The sequence below is a fragment of the Eptesicus fuscus genome, chromosome 11 (assembly GCF_027574615.1).
Source record: "Eptesicus fuscus isolate TK198812 chromosome 11, DD_ASM_mEF_20220401, whole genome shotgun sequence".
NCBI classification, from domain to species: domain Eukaryota; kingdom Metazoa; phylum Chordata; class Mammalia; order Chiroptera; family Vespertilionidae; genus Eptesicus; species Eptesicus fuscus.
This window is the reverse complement of record NC_072483.1, coordinates 92,473,262-92,495,323: the sequence shown is the minus strand read 5'-3', so window position 1 is coordinate 92,495,323 and position 22,062 is coordinate 92,473,262. Positions and strand designations below refer to the sequence as shown.

The window sequence follows — 22,062 nt, the reverse complement described above, 5'->3', positions numbered from 1 at the left end:
TAGGGGGCGTGCAGGAGGCAGCTGATCAGTGATTCTCTCTCATCGTTGAGGTTTCTATCTCTCTCTCCTTCTCCCTTCCTCTCTGAAATCAATCCTATATAATAAAGAGCTAATATGCAAATGGTCGTCACGCCTCACGCCGTCACAATCCATCACCAGGAGGCTGCGTGCCCAGCAGGTGCACATGGGTGGGCGGGGCTGCGTGCATGGCAAGGCGTGCGCAGGTGGGCGGGGACTTGACGCTGTGTGCGCCGTGCAGAGGCAGGTCCGGCGGCTCCGCACAGTGACACCGGCGGTGAGGGGGGTCCCACAGCTCTGCACAGCATGGAGGCAGGACTCCTGGCTCCGGCCTACCTCTTTGGGGCAATCCATTGAGGAGCCATGGATGGGTGGGGTGGGGCCTACCTCTTTGGGGAGATCAATCGCGGGGCTCTCGCACTGTGAGAGGGCACAGGCCAGGCTGGGGGACAACCCACCCCACCCCCAGTGCACGAATTTCGTGCACTGGGCCTCTAGTAAAAAATAATTCTAAAAAATTTAAGATTTCCTTGGTACCTCAGACTGGAGTTGTTTTCCATGTTGTTCTTATCACTTGTTTTTTGTTTTTTTTCTAGAATAATCTAGCCCTCAATTTTTTTCTTTGTGGCATATTCTTCATTTTATTCCTGTTGGTTACTGTGTACTGAGGTTAGACGTACTGGCCTCAGCCAACCTGCCCCTGGAGCACTGAGCTTCACCCTAGAAGCTGGACGATGACCAAGACCAAATCTGCTTTCTTACGTTACACGGCGCGGTTCCCACGGGGAGCGGCACGGTGTATTTCAGACACTAACATGAAGGGTCGTCTCTCAGACAACACTCAGTGTTTATGGTTAAATTATTTCCTTTGGTTTCTTAGAAATGTTAGATCCTCTTCCCAATACCATGTATGATACCATTATTTTGTGATTTGACTAAGGAAAGTTTTTGGAGGGAGATGGAAGTTAAAACAATATTTTTTCCTAGGCAAAGTATATTTAGGATATTTTTTCTTTTTGAATCATGTGTACTAAGGATTTTTTCCATTAAAGTGTTTATCTTATCTTGTATTTTTGTTAATATATATTTTTATTGACTTCAGAGAAGAAGGGAGAGGGAGAGAGAGAGAGAAACATCAATGATGAGAGAGAATCATGGATCAGCTGCCTCCCGCAAGCCCCACACTGGGGATCGAGCCCACAACCCAGGCATGTGCCCTGACCGGGAATCAAACCCTGACGTCCTGGTTCATAGGTTGACGCTCAACCACTGAGCCAAGCCGGCCGGGCTTTATTTTGTATTTTAAAAGTATTTAATGCATAACTTACGGCATATACTCTGGCTGAGACACAATGACAGCCTTTGCAAACTTGGGCAAAGAACTTTTGTTGCAGATTTTTATTTGCAAGTTCGTTTTGGTCCCGTCACTGGGCTGCTCAGGGCACAGGTTTTAGCGTATCTGTCTGTGTTTGCCATCCAGTGCGAGAATGCTTCCCCGGTTCATCGCCCTGAAGGGTGCTTCTCTGAGAAGATGTTTAGGGTTTCAGGTTTGCTGTGCCCTGGACGTCGGTCCAAACCCCTTCTTCCCTCTGCACTGCCCTCCCCCTCCTCCCCTGCAGCGGGGGCGCTCCCACTGCGTGGCACGGGGTTGGTGCCTGTGGGGCCGACGGGGCAGGTGGGCGGCGGGAGGCGGCCTGTGCCCACGCGCCTTCGGCATGCACACGACGTGCTGGTGCCTCCTCGGGTGCCGGCTGGTACGATGTTCCTTCCTCCCGCTGTCTCTTCGCTGCCGCTACGCGGTGCTTCTCGTCAAGAGTAGGACTTCTTTGCCTCCCCCGTTTTATTTCTTCCTTTTCTTTGTAGTGAACGTGTGGAGGCGACACTGGTGAACAGAGTTATGCGGTTTCAGGGGCACGATTCTAAACACATCGTCCGCACATGTATTGTGTGTCCCCCACCCCAAGCCAAGTCTCCGTCCATCGCCATTTACCCCCCACACTCTCTAACCCTCCCCGGCCCCGGGCACCACCCCACAGACAGACGCTCTGAGTGACACAGAGCGGAGAAGAGGGGAGTGAGCGGGAGCTTAGAGACGGCCTGGGGCAGCCCTTGCTGAGCAGGCGGCATTGAATGGCGGCGGCGGGTGGAAGTCAGGGCAGGGGCTGCACACGGGCACAGGCCTGGCCTGAGGGAAGAGCCGAACACGTGGACGTGCCATGGACGGTCCGAGTCCAGGTCTCCCGGGGCCGGGGCCGGGGCAGAGCTGTTCGTGCTGCTGCTGTTGTTGAACTGCAGTGAGTGAGGAGTCGGGATGAGGGCAGCTTCTGGCTGCTGCCGGCACCACAGGCTGTGACGAGGCCAAAAGGCCCGGCTGGTGGTGCTCCTGGCTGAGCATTGCCCCGTGGACCCAGCGGTCCCAGGTCCGATTCCCGGTCAGAGGACAGCCTGGGTGGCAGGTTGCGAGCTCGATCCCCAGTGTGGGGCGTGCAGGAGGCAGCCGATCATGATTCTCTCATCATTGATGTTTCTCTCTCCCTCTCCCTCTCCCTTCCTCTCTATCTAAAAATCAATTGAAAAAAAAAAAAAAAACATGTAAAGAGGCCAACAGGAAGTCCCGGAGCTGGCCGGGACACGACTGCAGTGGAGCGGGGCAGGGAGGAGGCCCGGCGGTCTAGACGTCGGTCCGGTCCGTTGAGACGCCCCGCACAGCGGGTCCTGATGCGTCTGGAAGGGGAGTTCGCAGGATTCCCTGGTGGCCGCGGGCGCCGTGGACGGAGGACGGCCAGGATCGTCCCTTAAGGTTTCATCCTGAGCAGGTGGTGGGGTGCCCCTCTCTGACGCAGACGTGACGTGGGGGAGGGGGCGATCAGAAGCAGTGTTTCACTTTTGCTCCCGTGAGTTCTGCCTGCCGGGCCGAGCCGTCTGATGGGTGCAGAGGAGACGGATCTGGAATTCAAGGAGGGCGAGCTGGGGGTGCCGTCCCCGAATGAAAAGCTCGCGCTTCCTGTCACGGGGACTCTTGTGGATGGTGGTAGTTGATGCTCCGGGATGAGTCTGCTCCCGGAGAGCTGGCGGAGCGGTTGGGTTCCAGCGAGAGAAAGCCAACAGGAGCCTGTTCCTTCTGTCGGCTCTCGGTACTAAAGTGAGAAGACGTTTCCACGACGGAAGAGGCCCGTCTGTGATATACACACCGATCCCAGCCCTTCCCCTCCACGCCGGCTCCCTACGGGCACCAGGGACGACGAGCCCCTGCTTTCCGTTTCCTCGGGCGAAGCCACCCGACAGCTTTGCGGGCGCCAACCAGCCGGCACGCGTGCAGGTCCCCTGGACACACCACGGGGGTCCCTGGGCCCTTTCCCGCCGAACGAAGTCGCCTCGCCGGGCTGTGTCCACGCTGTGCCCCCCGAAGCCGTGGGCGTCTCCCCGCGGCCCAGGAAAGCGGGCCCCGTTAGGACGGCCTCCGACCAGCGAGGACTTTCCGTTACCGGCGGAGCCGCTGCTCTCCGCGGGGCTGTGGTTTGGCGGCGGATGAGAGGCCGGCCGGGTGTCCCAGCATTTGGTCCTCATTATCCCGGGACCATCTGACTCCCATTCGTCGCTCTCACGTGGCAGCGCGGCCTGTGTTCAGATCAGAGAACGGGTTTGGGCCGCCCTCCTGCCTGGGGGCCGCCTCCAGGGTCGCCCCCTTCCACGATGTGGGCACAGCACGTGACATCACACCGTCCCCCTGGATTCGGGGTCTGGGTGCTTACACTGCACACGTCTGGCTGTGGGAGCTTTTAACCAGGTCAGACTCCTGCCAGGGAGTTAAATGAACAGAAGTGTCGTCCTGAGCCCCTGGGCTCTCTGTTGCTGAGGAGATAGATGGGTGTCTTCCTTTCAGAGGGGCCGGGTCCAGCCCTGCCTTTGCGTGATGGGCGGCGTGGCCGCTGAGTAGACGGGGCAGGGCGGTTACCACCTGAGATGGGCACTCATCGCGGGGAAACAGACCTGCCTGTTTATCTTCCCCTGGAGTTTCCTCGGCCACGAGTGAGGTCGAGATGGGCGAGGGCGGATTGTGACAACGCTCCGTTACACAGCAAGCCCCGCGGGAACCTCTGGACAAAGGCCGCGGCTTTACACACGAGCGTTGGTGCAAGAACCTTTGGTGCCACGGAAAACGCTGACCGGCCCACCACTTCGCTTCGCGACTGGGACTTCTCCCGAGGCCGGTTCCGAAGTCTACACCCGGGTCCCACGGGAAGAAACGAGATTCCACTCCAGTGCCCACCTGGAGCACCCGATTCAGTCACTGCTCTCTCCTGGGTTCGGTTTTCCTCTCTGAGATAGTAGACAATGGAAGCCATTCGATGTGCAGAATTCTTGTAAGAACGTGTAAGATGATAACAGGTCTTACAACTAAGAAACCAACCTAAACACGTTGTGGATCTAGAAAGCTGAAAAAATGCATCCATGATGCTGTAAGTTCTATATTCTAGAAGTTGTTACTTTTAAAGCTTATTTAAAAAGTGATGTAACCCGGCCAGCGTGGCTCAGTGTTTGAGCATGGACCTGTGAGCCAGGAGGTCACAGTTCGATTCCAGGTCAGGGCACAGGCCCGGGTTGCGGGCTCGATCCCCAGTGTGGGGCGTGCAGGCGGCAGCCGATCCATGATTCTCTCTCATCATTGATGTTTCTCTCTCTCTCTCTCCCCTCTCCCTTCCTCTCTGAAATCAATAAAATATATTTTAAAAATGAAAAATTAAATATAAATAATTTAATAAAAAGTGATGTAGAAACTGTGCCCTAATAGTGGACTTTAAAAGCATGAATTAGCATGGCAGTATAGAACGTATTGCTGGGACCTTTTTACCTTGCCATTATATTTCCCATCTTTAGTGTTATTTACCCATTTATAATGAGAAAGTTTTAATTTAGGCCTCTATATTAATAAATATAAATAATTTACTTTTTAAATTTAATTCTAAGTGGAATATTGAACCTCTACTACTTTAATAATTTTGATAAATCTTGTTTTAACCTTAAAGTGGTTTTCCATTTTTAAAAGGGTCCTGGAAGGTTGATAGCACCAAAATAACAGCATAAAATAAATTGTTGGTGTCATTCTCATATTTCTATAGACATCGCCACAGAAATGTTTAGTCTTTCACTTAGTGTTTTTATGAAACGCATGCAACGTTTACTGCTGGGAGTCAGCCGTCACACCTTTTATGTAGGCGCAGCTCAAAGCTGAAAAGTCCCCCAGCGTGCCCCACCAGCATGGCCCAGCGCCCACCTCCTGAAGAGCCACCGGCGCTCAGGAGCAGGAATGAATCGCAGACATGAGCTCTCACTCTGTCTCGGTAGCTTCTGTGCCGTGACCGGCGACGTGCGAGCACAGAGCTGTCTCCGCAGTGAAGTGACCGGAGCCCCGGCGTTGCCAGGACCAGGCCCTCGGGACTGGGGACTCGGGACTGAGCGGTGGTGCCCTGGGCTTCTGGGCAGAGTCCAAACAGTTGGGTTTCCAGCCATCCGTCTGCAGGGCTACTTCTGACCTTTGCCCCTGCCACTCCCCAGGGGAAGGGCCCCCCCGCTGGGCCAGCGCCTTCTCGCTGCCCTGGCTCTGCTGTCACAGCGAGGGATCAACCCTAAGAGCCACTTTCCTGTGGGCGAGTGTGAACTGGCCGCTCTGGCCCCGCAGCTCAGCGCCGGCTCAGCTCTCTGCAGGAGCTCCGAATGTGCTGTCATGGAAGCAGCCCAGAGAGCCCCCCAACACTGACCTGCAGCCAGCACTGCCCCCCCTCCCCCCCCCGGCGTGGTCTGAGGCTTCTCAGCTCCTCCAAGCATCCGGGATGCAGGCCCTCTGCCCGCCTGCCAGGCCCCACGCCGGGACTCCCCGCTGTCCCCGGCCGATGGGGGGCCTCGGGGGCGTTGGAGTTTGTCTACTTTGGCCCCCACATGGGACTCCGTCACCGAGAACCATGGGCCTTCCTCCCCACACCTTTATTGTAATAGGGACTTGGCGTCACTGGTCCTCATTCTTCACAAGAATGGTGCGGGTGAAATGTGACGTGAAGATGTAACCCTTTTAGAAAATTCTACAAGGTCCACTTTGACTAAACTCCACTTTTCCCTCGGAGAGCGTTTTTCTTCTGGCTCCTCCCTTTTCCCATCCCGCTCGCCGAAGCTCTCTCCAAACCAACCCGTGGGCTCCCCCATTTCCTCCCCTGTCTCCCTCTCAAGTCCTGATGAATGCACTTTTTTATTTCAATGTCTAAAAATGTTGTGTTTCAATAAAAATGGTCAAATCAACCGATCCAGCATCTAAGGACTGTCACAAAGGAAAATCAACTCTACTGAACTCCTCTATTCAAACCACTTCTTTTAATGTTAGTAACATTTTTCCCATGACCGGTCCTGTCCACAAAATGTAATGTCACGAACACGTTTGCATGTGCACATTCTTCCTGGTCCCCCTCCTTCCTTCTTCTCCTGAGTGCCTCTCTCTGTCCTTTCTTCCAGCTGCCGCTCACAGTGTCTGCTCACGAGCCACGCGGGCTTCAGAGCTGCGCCTCCCCGCTCTGGCGCTCGAGTGAGGACTCACCCCCCTGTCTAAGCATTTCTCCCACTCCCGCCGCCACCCCTGCTCTCTCGGCCGATTCCGGACTGTCGCTGGGGATGACACCACCGCCTTCTAAGTGCGGCCTTCCCCGGCCAGTCAGTGCCAGCAGCATCCCAAGACCGCATGTAATTTCCTGAACAGAAACTCCTTTTTACTGTCCCGCTTGTTTTCTTTAATTCAGCTGAACTGTGCTGTTAGGCGGCAGCGAAAAATGCAGGTGTGTCTGGAATAATGTGACCTGGGCTTTGGCCTGCCGTGTTGGCTTCCTTTGGTTACCTGACATCAGAGAGCTCCAGGGGGGAGTGATGGCGCACACATCCACAGGAAGAGGAGAGGGCGGGACTCAGGGACCCTTCGGGGCAGCAGATGGGAGAGGGGGGCGTCGGTGATGTTGGGGGGGGCAGTGTCGGCAGAGTTCATGCGTAAACAGCAGAGTCTGGCTGGTTAGGCGTCTCGGGCTGAAGAAAGGACAAGATGGGGCAGGAGATGTAGTGCCTGCCTCAGGGAGCGGGGCGTTGAAGGGAAGAGAAAGATGAGAGGAAAAAAGAGGGGCAGAGGGAGACATCTGTGGTTGTTCTGTTTTGCTTTTGACCAGTTGAGTTTTGAGTTCTTGATGTTCTGAGGAAGAGGAGAGAGGTGGCCGCCAGGGGAAGCAGGGTGTGGGGGTTGGGGGGGGGGGGTAGGAGAGCAGGGTTCCTGAGGGGGGCAGTGCTGAGGGGTGAAGTTGCCTGAAGGCTTTGGATAGTATTTACATTAAAGTAAACAGGACGGTAAAAAGGGGGAGATGACAGCAATTTTCCTGCGTGAAAGACAGAGGCAAAGAAGCATCGAACAGACTGTCAAACTACAGCGGGAAGGTAGGGGAGGGTTGGGGGGTCCGAGATCAACCGAAGGACTTGTGTGCATGCATATGAGCACAACCAACAGACGCAAGACACTGGGGGCGGGGGGACGAGGGCAAGTGCTGGGGGGAGGGGAAGTGGGGGGAGGTCAGTGAGGGGAAAAAAAAGAGAGACATATGTACTACTATTTGTAATACCTTAAACAATAAAATTTTTAAAAAATGTACTAGCAATCATGCTAATGGCAAGTCTGTCACTCTTTACACATAAGCAGCCTCATTAGTCTTCATTGTTTTCGTCGTCTATGACTCAGAAAAATAAAGGCATTCTGAGAGTGTCCTTTGACCATCAAACCATGACCTCCTGGTTCATAGGTTGATGCGCAGCCCCTGAGCCACACTGGCTGGGCTCATTAAAGTTTTTAATTACCGAAGTGTTATGTTTACTTGTGAATATGAACTACTCGAAGCATTCTCTGTTTATGTTCTTATAGGAAAAGGAAAATTTTCCTCACGATCCCTCTCCAATGTGGGAGTTCTTTCTTTCCTGTCTATGGATTGTGTGTATGTGCATGTACGTGTGTGTGTGTGTGTGTGTGTGTGTGAGTGAGTGTGTGTGTGTGTGTGTGTGTTTTCCCCTGAATGACAAAGTGATGATTATTTCATTCTTTCATCATACCCTGGCCCAGACGGACCCAGATAGCAATGGTTTTGGTGGAATAGTCAGTGATTATTAAATCACAAGGTAGGGTTTATTGTAAAAAACTCGATGAACTCTTGCTCAGCAGAAAAGACACTGCAGTGTGTCCGAGAGCTGACTGTCCCTGTGGTTATAAATACAAACTAAAACGCACCCTTGAAAACTGATATTTGTCCTCAGTTGCATTTACATGGTTATATTTAAGAAGGTACATCACTTATGGTCAATTATTTTTGTTTAACACTTACAATCTTATGCAAGATATAGTACTGAAATCACGTTTTATAGCTTCTAACATTTTCAGTTCTCTGATACAAATGGCAGTTATTTGTGGATATACAAAAAGTCCAGGCCGCGCTTCCTATCTGCCTAGAATAGTCCCGTCAGTAGGGTTGCCATCATATTTGAGGAAATTTTTGCAGAAATTTTCTCTTGCTTTCTTGCTCATGAGCATTTAGCATAGCTGTTGGGACCATATGAAATTGCTGATATTTAGTTATTTTTGATACGACGGAATGTGTCGCTCATACGTTGTACATGTAGTGCAGTAGTCAGCACGGTAATGTGTCTGCAGGAACTACTGCCCTAACTTACTTCTCTCACTGCAGGCCGGCAGCCTCTCGCCTCAGTCGCCCTCCACGGACATCTTCGACATGGTTCCCTTTTCGCCCACCTCCCACCCGCCGCCGGTGCCCACGCCCAACGGCACGCAGCCGCCCCCGGTCCCTGGCAGAGCTGCCGAGATCAGTAAGTTCAAAACAGATCAGTATGCCTTGCTGTGCTTGTGTACGTTGTGATGGCCGACGAATGCTTTATGTGAGATTCTGTATCTTAACCCTTTGCACTCGCTTGCTTTTTTCTCGATTCCTTTATTCCTTTATTGACATCCGAGTGCAAAAGCTTAAAAAGCTCATTAAAATTTTTATAACTTTTTTTAAAATTGATTTCAGAGAGGAAGGGAGAGAGAGAAACATCAATGATGGGAGAGAATCATAGCTCGGCTGCCTCCTGCACGCCCCCTTCTGGGGATTGAGCCTGCAACCCGGGCATGTGCCCTGACTGGGAATCGAAGCATGACCTCCTGGTTCATAGGTCGATGCTCAACCACTGAGCCACACCAGCCAGGCTTATTAAATTTTTTTAATTACCGAAGTGTTATGTTTACATGTGCATACAGTATCATGTTTACAAAGTATACATGTGTCACATTCATAGTTCAGAGTATACTACTAAAGACATGATTTACATTTGAAATTTTATGAAAATGACATTTTGGTGTAGGGTTATTTACATCATAATACGAAGCATTGACTTATATTTTTATTGGGTAATATTGGGGTTATGTTTTTAATGTTTTAATCTAACGATTAAAAACAACTCTGGTGGGAATTTTCATGATTTTGACATGTCTCGTGGAGCTCAGTGTACATTTTGGGTTACCATGGAGTGTGTGGATACGCTTAGTGGAAGAAATACATAAATCCATGCATTCATGGTTTATTTACTGCTCCTGCATAAGCGTTCTTTCTTTGACATCTGAACGTTAGGAAGTCGTTGCTCCTCTGATTCACCTTCTGTATGTCTGGAAGGAACGTGAGAGTCTCTTTCTGATGAGTTAGGAAGCAGCCAACAGACGATCATTGTTAATATCTTGACTGTTTGATCTGCGCCCGGTCACAGACGCCCAAAGATTAGTTCCCAGGGGCCGTGGTCAGGCACCGTGTGCCAAGGGAACCGGCCGGAAAGGGATTTTACATAATCTGCTCTCCTGCACCCTCTCTGGATCACGGGGAGACATTTCCGTGCCACTCTGGAGTGTTAGCGGAAGGCTCACGGCACGGCAGGGCCCATGGTTGGTGCGTGTCTCTTTGTGAAACGTAAAGTCTCTTCCCATGCGAGGCAGTCACTGGACTGGAGAAGACGGATGTAAATGCAGAGGAATAACTTCAGGGACGTTAACAACCTGCTTATGGGAGTACTCAGTACTTTACCTAATGTGAAAGGTACACGTACCTCCCTGTGGATGTATTTGGTGCCAACACACACATCATCGTGTTCTCAGAAAAGGTTGCCAGTGTCCTGATACTGTAACGGGCTGATTTTGTCCTTTTACATGTCCGACACTCCTCCTTGACCGCTGCTTTGTCACTCGTGGGAGACCTCTCACTCTTCAAAGTGTCTTTATTTGGGTGAGAAATGATATGTCCCTCTTAAGTTTATACAATCCTTACCAGAACGAGGGACTTCTAAGCATTTGTCACTTGTTAACTTATCTCCTATATGAATCTGACCCCCTAAAGTTATAACTGGAGAAGCAAGAATAATGGGAGGGAAGGAGCGATGTCGAGGATACAAGCAGCTAAGTAGTATTTCTTCCACAGCATGGACTTTAGATGTGATTTCAGTTTCCTGAAAGTGCAAGTCTTATTACATTATAAATTCCCAGGCCCGTCTGTAACTCGAAATTCCTTTATAGTCTGTCAGGGTTTTATTTGAATTGATTCAGAGGAAAGAAATTTCGTAACCATTAAAAAATTTCTTTTTCCACTATCCATCACAGCCATCGATTTTAACGTGGATACTTCTTTTGTGATTAAAAAAAAGTATATTTAAAATATATGTACAGAGAGCTTTTTGATGCCGGGATGATGCTGGGATCAAGGGTTTTCTAGGAAGGTGACATGACTTCACACCACACGAGATGATAGCCCCATTTTCCGAGATTCATACGTGAACCATGAGTCAAACTGCCTCCTAGCCTCCTCAGTCCTGCGCATTGCTGCACGCCTGGGTCAGGAGATGGGATGGGGGCGTCTCGGTGAGGGGCACATTCATGTTAATAACATGTAGGTGTTGTAATGCATTAATTACCCAGTATCTGGTGGGTTTGATATTAGGAAGCCTTAGTTAAAGACCATCCTAAAATGAGTCTGAGCTTCCTGGTTGGTGTTAACAAGCATGAAGGGGGAGTGGCTCCCTTGTCACGTAGGGTTGCTTTACGCAATCTGCCTTTGTTGTTCTTATACCACGTCCTTGTCTTCCGTCTAGAACGAGACCTGTTCGGAGCAGAGCCCTTTGACCCGTTCAGCTGTGCAGCGGGAGACTTCCCTCCAGACATTCAATCGAAACTGGATGAAATGCAGGTGACTATGCAGCAGATCGGGCCCTGCCTGGTGTTCTCTCTTTAATATGCGATTCTGTAGACATCCAACAGATTGGCCCATGCGTGGATTTTTCTCTTTAACCTTTTACACTCGGATGTCGAGTGTGACTCGACATGGTTAGCATCGGTAGCAGGAATCCAGAAAAAAGCAAGCGAGTGCAAAGGGTTAATATGTGTTTCTGTAGACCCACATTCTCCTTTTTTTGAGTTACTATCACTATAAAAACTGACTTAAAGTACCTACTTTAAAATAATAATATGCATTTAGTCCTATAAACACTCCTGCAGATGCTAAGGATGAGGTTTGGTTTGGTTCTTAATGGTGCAACTTGCAATGGCAATACAATGGCTCATGTTCTCATGCAAAATTGCATGGATTCTAATGGCTCATTATTTTGAAATCCAAGAATTAAAAGGTCATTACACTAGATTTATGAGATTCTATCTCAGTCTTAACAATTATGAATTTCAAGATTGTGAATGGGCAGAGGAAGGAAAATCTTTGTAAGGCTAACATCAGTCTCTTGAAAGAAGCATTGTAGGGAAGTTCATGACTTTGGGGCTCTCAGTGAAAAAGCAGAAACCCGTCACGAGCGTTTTAGGAATGCAGTTCAGTTGGGTTTTCGTTCTTTCTCTCCCTTTTATTCTCCAGCTTTGAATTGTTCTGGAAGTTTGAAGATACTGGTTTTAAGAGCTCTATAGCATGGGCCATGATTAATCCATGTTCTTATAAACACTAAATTCTTCTGTTTGTATTTTCTCTTTATATTCTGGTGAAGTTATTAGATGCTAGTTTTTATCAAAGACATATCCTTGAAGCTCTCAGACAAATATTAATTCAAAAATCATAATTAAATAAAAAAATTACAACACCTAATAAAATTCCAGTTAAGAACTTTGATGTAACAGGACGAATGATGCTATTTAGCGGAAACTAAAGTCACCACTTCTGTTTGTCCTAGTGTCCCCATCTCTTTGCTGTATTCCAAACACCGTGAAACTTTCACCCAAGTAGCGCATGATGATTTGCCAGGAATGCTTTATTTCCGTTATATGGAACCCATTGCTAAGCTTTTGTAAGGACAGATATACATATTGGCACTGATGTGATAGCATTAGTTCTCAAGTTTATACAAACTGTAAAGAGTATTTTTTTATTAATGCTTTTTAGATTTTCACAGAGTTGAAAATTGTTCTATACATTTTTTAAGATAAGCCAACAACTTTAGATCTTTGTAGGCACTCAACTTTGAGAAACACTGTATTGGAATGATTTCATGAGGTGTTAGTCAAAGAATGTTCAGCTGTGGTATTTTTGCTGTTACTTCCATTTTTGCCATTTCTAATATTTTCTTAATGTCTCCTTCATTCTCTTCTGCTTCCATGGTGGGTAGCGCCAGAGATGGTTGGTATATTGTTTTCATAATAATTTTAAACAGCTTGCCACTTTTTAAAGCTAAAAATATAACATTTGCATGCTTTATGTAAGAAATACTCAAACAGCAGTTTCATATGGATGTGTCTGATTATTAATTGTGTTTAAAGGGACCTTTAATATAACCCATATTTTAAAGTATTTTTCTCAATGACGTAGTCACTGTTGTGTTATCCATTTCATTGCTTGCCCATGTCTTTGAGTCCAGGAATAACTTCCAAGGTCATTTCAATTAAAGTAAAATAATATTTTCTAAAGTCTATGATGACTGTATTATTTATTTTGTTAGCTTAATTAATCTAATGCGCATTTAGCTACTATTTTTATCTTTGCATAGAATGTTAACATTTATACAGTATAACAGGCAGCATAAACCACCATATTGAGCTAATAAGCCTACTGAAATATTTGGTTTTCCTTTTTTATTGACAGAGGAAGTCACAGAAACATCTCATACATGTACAATTTAATAAAAAACATTAAGCCATATTTCATTATAAATTGCTAGAAAATTAGGTATTTATTTGAAATCAATTATTTAGGTTTTTCATTTGACATAATTTAAACTTCTGGTACATGACCTCAACAGGGAAATCAGTATAATAGTATGGTCAGCCCAGAAGTACACCTTGTAAGTTATAATAACTTAATACCTGGTAAGTCAGTGAATGGTGAAAGAATTATGCATTAAGTGGTGTTAAATTGACTGGTTAATAACTTGGAGGATCAATGTACAGCAGACACAGCAAATATTCATATATATTTCATATGCAGTAAACAGATTTAAATATTTGAAATATGAATATTTATCAGACTTTGTATTTGGAGAGAAATTTTTGTAAGGACATCCTATATAATAAAGAGGTAATGTGCAAATTGACCCTCACGCTGTCACACAAGATGGCCGCCACAAAATGGCTGGCAGGGGAGGGCAGTTGGTGACCAGCCTGCATGGGAGGGCAGTTTGGGGGAACCAGGCCTGCAGGAGAGGGCAGTTAGGGGTGACTGGGCCAGCAGGTCAGGGCAGTTGGGGAGAAACAGGCCTGCAGGGGAGGGAAGTTGGGGGCGACCAGGCCTGCAGGGGAGGGCAATGGGGGGCAAACAGACCTGCAGAGGAGGGAAGTTGGGGGTGACCGGGCCAGCAGGGGAGGGCAATTGGGACAACCGGGCCTGCAGGGGAGGGCAGTTAGCGGCAACCAGGCCTGCAGTGCAGGGCAGTTGTGGGGGACCAGGCCTGCAGGGGAGGGCAATTGGGGAGGACCAGGCCTGCAGGGGAGAGCAGTTAGGGGTGACCAGGCCAGCAGGGGAGGGCAGTTAGGGGTGACCAGGCCAGCAGGGGAGGGCAGTTGGAGATGATCAAGAGCTACAGGGGAGGGCAGTTGGGGGTGACCAGGCCTGCACAGGAGGGCAGTTAGGGGCCACAAGGCTGTCAGGGGTGGGAAGTTGGGGTCAACCGGGCTGGCAGGGGAAGGCAGTTGGGGGGTTACAGGGCCCACAGGGGAGGGCAGTTTGGGGATGTCAGGCTGGCAGGGGAGCAGTTAAACATCAACCAGGCTGGCAGGGAAGTGGTTAGGGGGTGATCAGGCTGGCAGGCAGAAGAGCGGTTGGGAGCCAGCAGTCCCAGATTGTGAGAGGGATGTCCGACTGCTGGTTAAACCCCCAAGGGGTCCCCGATTGGAGAGGGTGCAGGCTGGGCTGAGGGACCACACCTCCTGTGCACAAATTTCCTGCACCGGGCCTCTAGTATTTTATATAAATATACTAGAGGTCTGTTGCAGAAAGGTTCCTGCAATAGGGCATCCTGTGGCTGTCTCTGCCGCCCCTCCTGCTTCCCTCCCATCTTCCCCGCCCCCCCTGCTTCCCTCCCTTCTCCCCACCACCCCCTGCTTCCCTCCCTTCTCCCCACCCCTCCTGCTTCCCTCCCTTCTCCCCCACCCCTCCTGCTTCCCTCCCTTCTCCCCCGCCCTTCCTGCTTCCCTCCCTTCTCCCCCGCCCTTCCTGCTTCCCTCCCTTCTCCCCCACCCCCCCTGCTTCCCTCCCTTCTCCCCCACCCCCCCCTCCTTCCCTCCCTTCTCCCCCACCCCTCTTGCTTCCCTCCCTTCTCCCCGCCCTTCCTGCTTCACTCCCTTCTCCCCCACCCCCCCTGCTTCCCTCCCTTCTCCCCCACCCCCCCTGCTTCCCTCCCTTCTCCCCCACCCCCCCTCCTTCCCTCCCTTCTCCCCCACCCCTCTTGCTTCCCTCCCTTCTCCCCCACCCCCCCTGCTTCCCTCCCTTCTCCACCACACCCCCTGCTTCCCTCCCTTCTCCCCCACCCCTCCTGCTTCCCTCCCATCTCCCCCGCCCCCCCTGCTTCCCTCCCTTCTCCCCCACCCCCCTGATTCCCTCCCTTCTCCCCCGCCCCTCCTGCTTCCCTCCCTTCTCCCCCACCCCTCCTGCTTCACTCCCTTCTCCCCCGCCCTGCCTGCTTCCCTCCCTTCTCCCCCACACCTCCTGCTTCCCTCCCTTCTCCCCCCCCTGCTTCCCTCCCTTCTCCCCCACCCCTCCTGCTTCCCTCCCATCTCCCCCACCCCGCCTGCTTCCCTCCCTTCTCCCCACCCTTCCTGCTTCCCTCCCTTCTCCCCCACCCCCCCTGCTTCCCTCCCTTCTCCCCCCCCCCCCCCCTCCTTCCCTCCCTTCTCCCCCACCCCTCCTGCTTCCCTCCCTTCTCCCCGCCCCTCCTGCTTCACTCCCTTCTCCCCCACCCCTCCTGCTTCCCTCCCTTCTCCCCCACCCCGCCTGCTTCCCTCCCTTCTCCCCCACCCCCCCTGCTTCCCTCCCTTCTCCCCCACACCCCCCGCTTCCCTCCCCTCTCCCCACCCCCCTGCTTCCCTCCCTTCTCCCCCACCACCCCTGCTTCCCTCCCTTCTCCCCACCCCTCCTGCTTCCCTCCCTTCTCCCCCGCCCCGCCTGCTTCCCTCCCTTCTCCCCCACCCCCCTGCTTCCCTCCCTTCTCCCCCACCCCCCTACTTCCCTCCCTTCTCCCCCATCCCTCCTGCTTCCCTCCCTTCTCCCCGGCCCCCCCTGCTTCCCTCCCTTCTCCCCCACACCCCCTGCTTCCCTCCCTTCTCCCCCACCCCCCTGCTTCCCTCCCTTCTCCCCCCCCCCGCTTCCCTCCCTTCTCCCCCGCCCTTCCTGCTTCCCTCCCTTCTCCCCCGCCCTTCCTGCTTCCCTCCCTTCTCCCCCACCCCCCCTGCTTCCCTCCCTTCTCCCCCGCCCACCTGCTTCCCTCCCTTCTCCCCCACCCCTCCTGCTTCCCTCCCTTCTCCCCCACCCCCCCTGCTTCCCTCCCTTCTCCCCCACGGCCCCCTGCTTCCCTCCCTTCTCCCCCACCCCTCCTGCTATCCTCCCTTCTCCCCGCCCCCCCTGCTTCCCTCCCTTCTCCCTGCCCCCCTGCTTCCCTCCCTTCTCCCCCCCCTGCTTCCCTCCCTTCTCCCCCACCCCTCCTGCTTCCCTCCCTTCTCCCCACCCCGCCTGCTTCCCTCCCTTCTCCCCCGCCCCTCCTGCTTCCCTCCCTTCTCCCCCTCCCCTCCTGCTTCCCTCCCTTCTCCCCCACCCCTCCTGCTTCCCTCCCTTCTCCCCTGTGCCGCCTGCTTCCCTCCCTTCTCCCCACCCCTCCTGCTTCCCTCCCTTCTCCCCCGCCCCTCCTGCTTCCCTCCCTTCTCCCCCACCCCGCCTGCTTCACTCCCTTCTCCCTCGCTCCTCCTGCTTCCCTCCCTTCTCCCCCGCCCCTCCTGCTTCCCTCCCTTCTCCCCCACCCCCTCCTGCTTCCCTCCCTTCTCCCCACCCCCCCCTGCTTCCCTCCCTTCTCCTCCACCCCTCCTGCTTCCCTCCCTTCTCCCCGCCCCTCCTGCTTCCCTCCCTTCTCCCCCCCCCCCCCCTCCCTTCCCCCCCCCCTCCTTCCCTCCCCCCCCCACCTCCTGCTTCCCTCCCTTCTCCCCGCCCCCTCTGCTTCCCTCCCTTCTCCCCCGCCCATCCTGCTTCCCTCCCTTCTCCCCAGCCCCCCTGCTTCCCTCCCTTCTCCCCCCGCCCCCCTGCTTCCCTCCCTTCTCCCCCGCCCCCCCTGCTTCCCTCCCTTCTCCCCCACCCCCCCTGCTTCCCTCCCTTCTCCCCCGCCCTTCCTGCTTCCCTCCCTTCTCCCCCACCCCCCCTGCTTCCCTCCCTTCTCCCCCGCCCTTCCTGCTTCCCTCCCTTCTCCCCCACCCCCCCTGCTTTCCTCCCTTCTCCCCCGCCCCACCTGCTTCCCTCCCTTCTCCCCAGCCCCACCTGCTTCCCTCCCTTCTCCCAGCCCCACCTGCTTCCCTCCCTTCTCCCCCACCCCCCTGCTTCCCTCCCTTCTCCCAGCCCCACCTGCTTCCCTCCCTTCTCCCCACCCCCCTGCTTGCCTCCCTTCTCCCCACCTCCCTGCTTGCTGCCCTTCTCCCAGCCCCCCCTGCTTGCCTCCCTTCTCCCCGCCCCACCTGCTTGCCTCCCTTCTCCCCCACCCCCCCCTGCTTCCCTCCCTACTCCCCCATGCCTCCTGCTTCCCTCCCTTCTCCCCTGCCCTTCCTGCTTCCCTCCCTTCTCCCCGCCCCCCCTGCTTCCCTCCCTTCTCCCCGCCCCTCCTGCTTCCCTCCCTTCTCCCCCACCCCTCCTGCTTCCCTCCCTTCTCCCCGCCCCCCCTGCTTCCCTCCCTTCTCCCCCACCCCTCCTGCTTCCCTCCCTTCTCCCCACCCCCTCTGCTTCCCTCCCTTCTCCCCGCCCCTCCTGCTTCCCTCCCTTCTCCCCCACCCCTCCTGCTTCCCTCCCTTCTCCCCGCCCCCCTGCTCCCCTCCCTTCTCCCCCACCCCCTCTGCTTCCCTCCCTTCTCCCCCGCCCCCCCCTGCTTCCCTCCCTTCTCCCCCGCCCTTCCTGCTTCCCTCCCTTCTCCCCCACCCCCCCTGCTTCCCTCCCTTCTCCCCCCGCCCTTCCTGCTTCCCTCCCTTCTCCCCCACCCCCCCCTGCTTCCCTCCCTTCTCCCCCGCCCTTCCTGCTTCCCTCCCTTCTCCCCCACTCCTCCTGCTTCCCTCCCATCTCCCCCACCCCCCCCTGCTTCCCTCCCTTCTCCCCAGCCCCACCTGCTTCCCTCCCTTCTCCCCACCCCGCCTGCTTCCCTCCCTTCTCCCCCTCCCCGCCTGCTTCCCTCCCTTCTCCCCGCCCCTCCTGCTTCCCTCCCTTCTCCCCCACCCCTCCTGCTTCCCTCCCTTCTCCCCAGCCCCCCCTGCTTCCCTCCCTTCTCCCCCACCCCTCCTGCTTCCCTCCCTTCTCCCCGCCCCCCTGCTCCCCTCCCTTCTCCCCCACCCCGCCTGCTTCCCTCCCTTCTCCCCCGCCCCGCTTGCTTCCCTAGTCTCCACAGCCCCACCTGCTTCCCTCCCTTCTCTGCCTCCCCGCCTGCTTCTCTGCAGTTTCACTTCCTTCTGCAGTGCTTGGCTTCCTCTAAGCTGTCTTCAGTCTTCCTCTCCACCTGGATATGCAAATTAACTGCCATATTGCTTTGGTTAATTTGCATATTCACTCCTGATTGGCTGGTGGGTGGGGTTTGTGGGCATGGTGAAGGTACGGTCAATTTGCATGTTTCTCTTTTATTAGATAGGATAGTCTTTTACAAAATAACTTCCATAGTTATTTTAAATTTTGTTTAATAATATAAATATATCAACTATGCATAATGTTTACAAATGTATACAAGTATACATTTGCCCTTTCTCTATAATAGAAGTGTCAGAGATTAAAGAAAATTAGTAAAATGTATATGAAAACCTTCCTCCTGTCAGAGTCTGGGGCTCACCGCAGGACCCAGTCAAGTCCCCACCCACCTGTGGTGCTTCAAAATTGCGCAAGACCCAGACCCGGCCGGCCCCACCCTTGTCACGCCCTGCCAGGTGGGGGGCACAGCCCGAGGTCCACCGTCAAGCCCCACCGAGCGGGGGGCACACCTTGAGATCCCCCATCAAGCCCCGCAGGTGGGGGTGCGCAGCCTCAGGTCCCCCAGCCCGGTGCCGAGAGGGGGGCACAGTCTCAGGTCCCCCGGTGCCGGGGTGGGGAGTGTGGCCTGAGGTCCCCCGGCCTGTGGCAGGGGGAGCAGCCTGAGGTCCTTTGTCCCATCACCGGGGCAGGAGGCACGGCCTGAGGTCCCCTGTCAAGCCCACTGGGCGGGGGCCGGCCTGAGGTCTCCCGGCTTGGCACTGGGGTGGGGTGTGGCCTGAGGTCCCCCGTCAAGCCCACTGGGCGGGGGGGGCTCAGCCTCAGGTCCCTGCTGATTGCTCATTAAGGCTCGTTAGGGAAACTCAGCCTCCGCCGTGGGCGCAGCCATCTTTTGTGATGGTGTGACAGTCAATTTGCATATTCCCTCTTGGTTAGATAGGATTTTCTTATTAATAATCAGCACTAGTGCAAGTGACAAAGCAAGCACTAAATCCCTGCGGCCAGCGTCAGTCCCAGTGTGCCTTTGGAGGGTGCTTTGCTATTAATACTCATGTCTGTATTCTTCGCCAAGTTAATGCAATCTGTCCTGAGGAGAGAATAATTATAAGTGTGAAAATTATGAAAAATTATTCAGTACATCTTAGAAATTATAAAATACTGGAAACAGTTAAATCATATTAAAACATAATAGGATGTTACACAGTCATTAAATTAGTTTAATGGGGGCTCCCTAAAGAAAGTTTGTTCTGCTAATGGGCGTCACGATCTGTCACACCTACAGGAAAATTTGACAAGCCAACATTTTGACATTGAATTATTTCTTAGTGGCTCACAGCCTGAAGATTTCAACTTTGGTTCATAGTCTCTTTGATTTACTGATTTTACTTATTTATTTATTTACTGCCATGTGCTTTCCTGCTTTAATGATTTTTCTCTGTTTTACAGGAGGGGTTCAAAATGGGACTAACTCTTGAAGGCACGGTATTTTGTCTGGACCCCGTAGACAGCAAGTGCTGATGTCAAGAAAAGGGTGCCTGGTTCATGTTAAATTTGTTTGCTCTGCACACACGTCTGTGATTACTTTATGACAGGTCTTATCCGTGTGCCAATATATTTTTTAATATCTTCACTTTCTGAAAAGTATTTCAGTAAAATTTCCTCATACCTTCACTATTGATCTGTAACCTTTTATTTTAAACACAGCTCACTGTAAAGTCTTCTTTTATGTTCCTTTCTGTTTCTGTTGTAAAAGGATTTATAATCAAAGGACGAGGGATCCAAATATCTCTCTTGTGCTTGAGCTCCACAGCGTTTGCACCTTGAAATCTGTGTTCGTACGCCAGGCTGCTAGTTGAGTGCTGATTTCCCAAAAGCCATACCTTCATGAAACCTTCGAAAGTCCTAACGAGATACACCAACGCCAACCTGAATGCTATATTCAAACTAATAACCATGTTACCCGATGTCATTTTATGTATGAAGTGTTGTTTCCTATCTTTGAGAAAATGTAAACTTTGAATATAACGCCACCAGGTCACTTTTGGTAGGTGAAATAACAAAACTATAAATGCCTGTTATAATTAAACCAAATGTGTTTAGAGTATTAGTAAATGCAAGGTAATAACGTTGACCATTATCGTCAGTTAGTCTCTACATACTTTATTTCATGAATAAATATTGTGGGGAAATTTTAAATTTCCTTTTTAGCCAACACTTAAAGTTTAAGTTCTTATGAGATAAGTTACGTTACTAAACACGTAGACATCCTCCGATCTCATGTTTCCTGAAAAAGCATTTGGCATGCTTGCCGTCTATAGCTGCACTGTCTGTTACTCGTATTTATTTTACCAAATATATTTTTGTCTCAAAATATTGTGATGGCTCATTAGTTTTGATACTGTAAAATCTATAGAAACCACTCTTCATGAATCATCAATATTACTTAGCAAATTTTTTGTTGTTGACGTTAGAATCTCATTTTTTTTTTTTTCACAAAAATCAAGTTGCTGCTCAGTTTATCTTTAACTTGAATAATAATTGTTACTCAGTGCAACCAAAATTTATGGTCCAAACTTCTCATTTGGTTCATCACAACGTAAGAACAAGGAATGAGGCTACATTGCTGGTAGAGCTCCAAAGCAGATTCTCCTTTCTTCTACTCTTGGAAATGTTCTTCAAGTGCTAAAGGTACATGTTCACTAGGAAACGAAATCGCATAGCTTATGCAATATCCTATTTGTATGTATCTCCATAAGGTTCTATGATATATGTAAGCCTTCTTGGTTGTTTTCTGGTATCCGTTAGGTTGTACCTTAATTAGAAGGTAGTATGTGTTTCATAAAGAAAAGTCTTTATAATTTTTGTTTGTCATGTAGTATTTTGGAATTTGTATAATGAGGACGTTTAGAAGCCATATCAATGGCTTTTTTTTACCAGATAGAATTTGTATTTTTATTGTACTTTAAAAAGCTTTATGTAATAGGTATATATTTAGCGGCCATTTATTATCAATGGTAACATAATAAAATACTTAAGATGGTATTTGCACATTTAAGATACATTACCAATTTTTAATGGTAATCAGGTAATCAATTCTGCTACTGGCATGATTAAATAGTCCACAGTTGGTCATTAATTATGAAAATTTGCTTCACCAGTGCATTTTTATGAAGATCCAGTTGAAAATTGTATTTCTATGTAAACTCAATGATATGTTTGATTTTACTGAGAATAAATGATTTTAATTAAACCGTATAACTTGATCATTAATAATCCCTAATTAAGACACATTTTGAAGTTAATTTCATGCCGGATTTTTCTGGTCACGGGTTGGAGACAAGAGAGAGAGAGAGGGTTTAACTTCATTTCTGAGATCCCACACACATTGCTAGCTGTATGAGCAAATATTCCGTTGTAAAAGCAAAGGATTTGGCCCTACTGCTGAGAGAGGGCACAGTGAGACTTGAGTCTGAGCTGTGGCTTTGGTTTGGGTTCTTTATCTCAAGAAGTGGACAAATGAATTCACGGGCAAAGGGAAACGAATGAAGTTTATTACAGCGAAAGTTAGCAAAGCTCTCAGCAGGCTAGCGGGGTCCTGAATAGGGTTCCCACAAGCTCACTAGTCTAGGGGTTTATATTTCCTGCTCTTGCCTCCTATTGGCTCTTTCAAAAATAACACCAGCCAATTCCTTTTGCCTTCATCTTCCCTCTTAGTTCCCACGCTCAGGTTCAGGGGGAAGGGCAGCTCTACGGGTGACTGGTCCATTCAGTTTATCTCACTCACATCCTGACCATTTGGTTCATTCCCTCCTAATTTACCATATTC

General features: G+C 51.2%; 1 protein-coding gene across 2 annotated transcripts in view; it reads left to right on the top strand.

The window, feature by feature from the left end:
* GULP1 (GULP PTB domain containing engulfment adaptor 1) overlaps positions 1-20,726 on the top strand; it is a 146,985-nt gene extending 126,259 nt beyond the window's left edge. For both annotated transcript variants that reach the window (XM_054723376.1, XM_054723375.1), the window contains 3 exons: positions 8,769-8,907; positions 11,209-11,303; positions 19,683-20,726. In XM_054723376.1, coding sequence (XP_054579351.1) covers positions 8,769-8,907; positions 11,209-11,303; positions 19,683-19,754 — 306 coding nt within the window. In that variant the 3' untranslated portion in view covers positions 19,755-20,726. The remainder of the gene's footprint in view (positions 1-8,768; positions 8,908-11,208; positions 11,304-19,682) is intronic.
* The last annotated feature ends 1,336 nt before the right edge of the window (positions 20,727-22,062 follow it).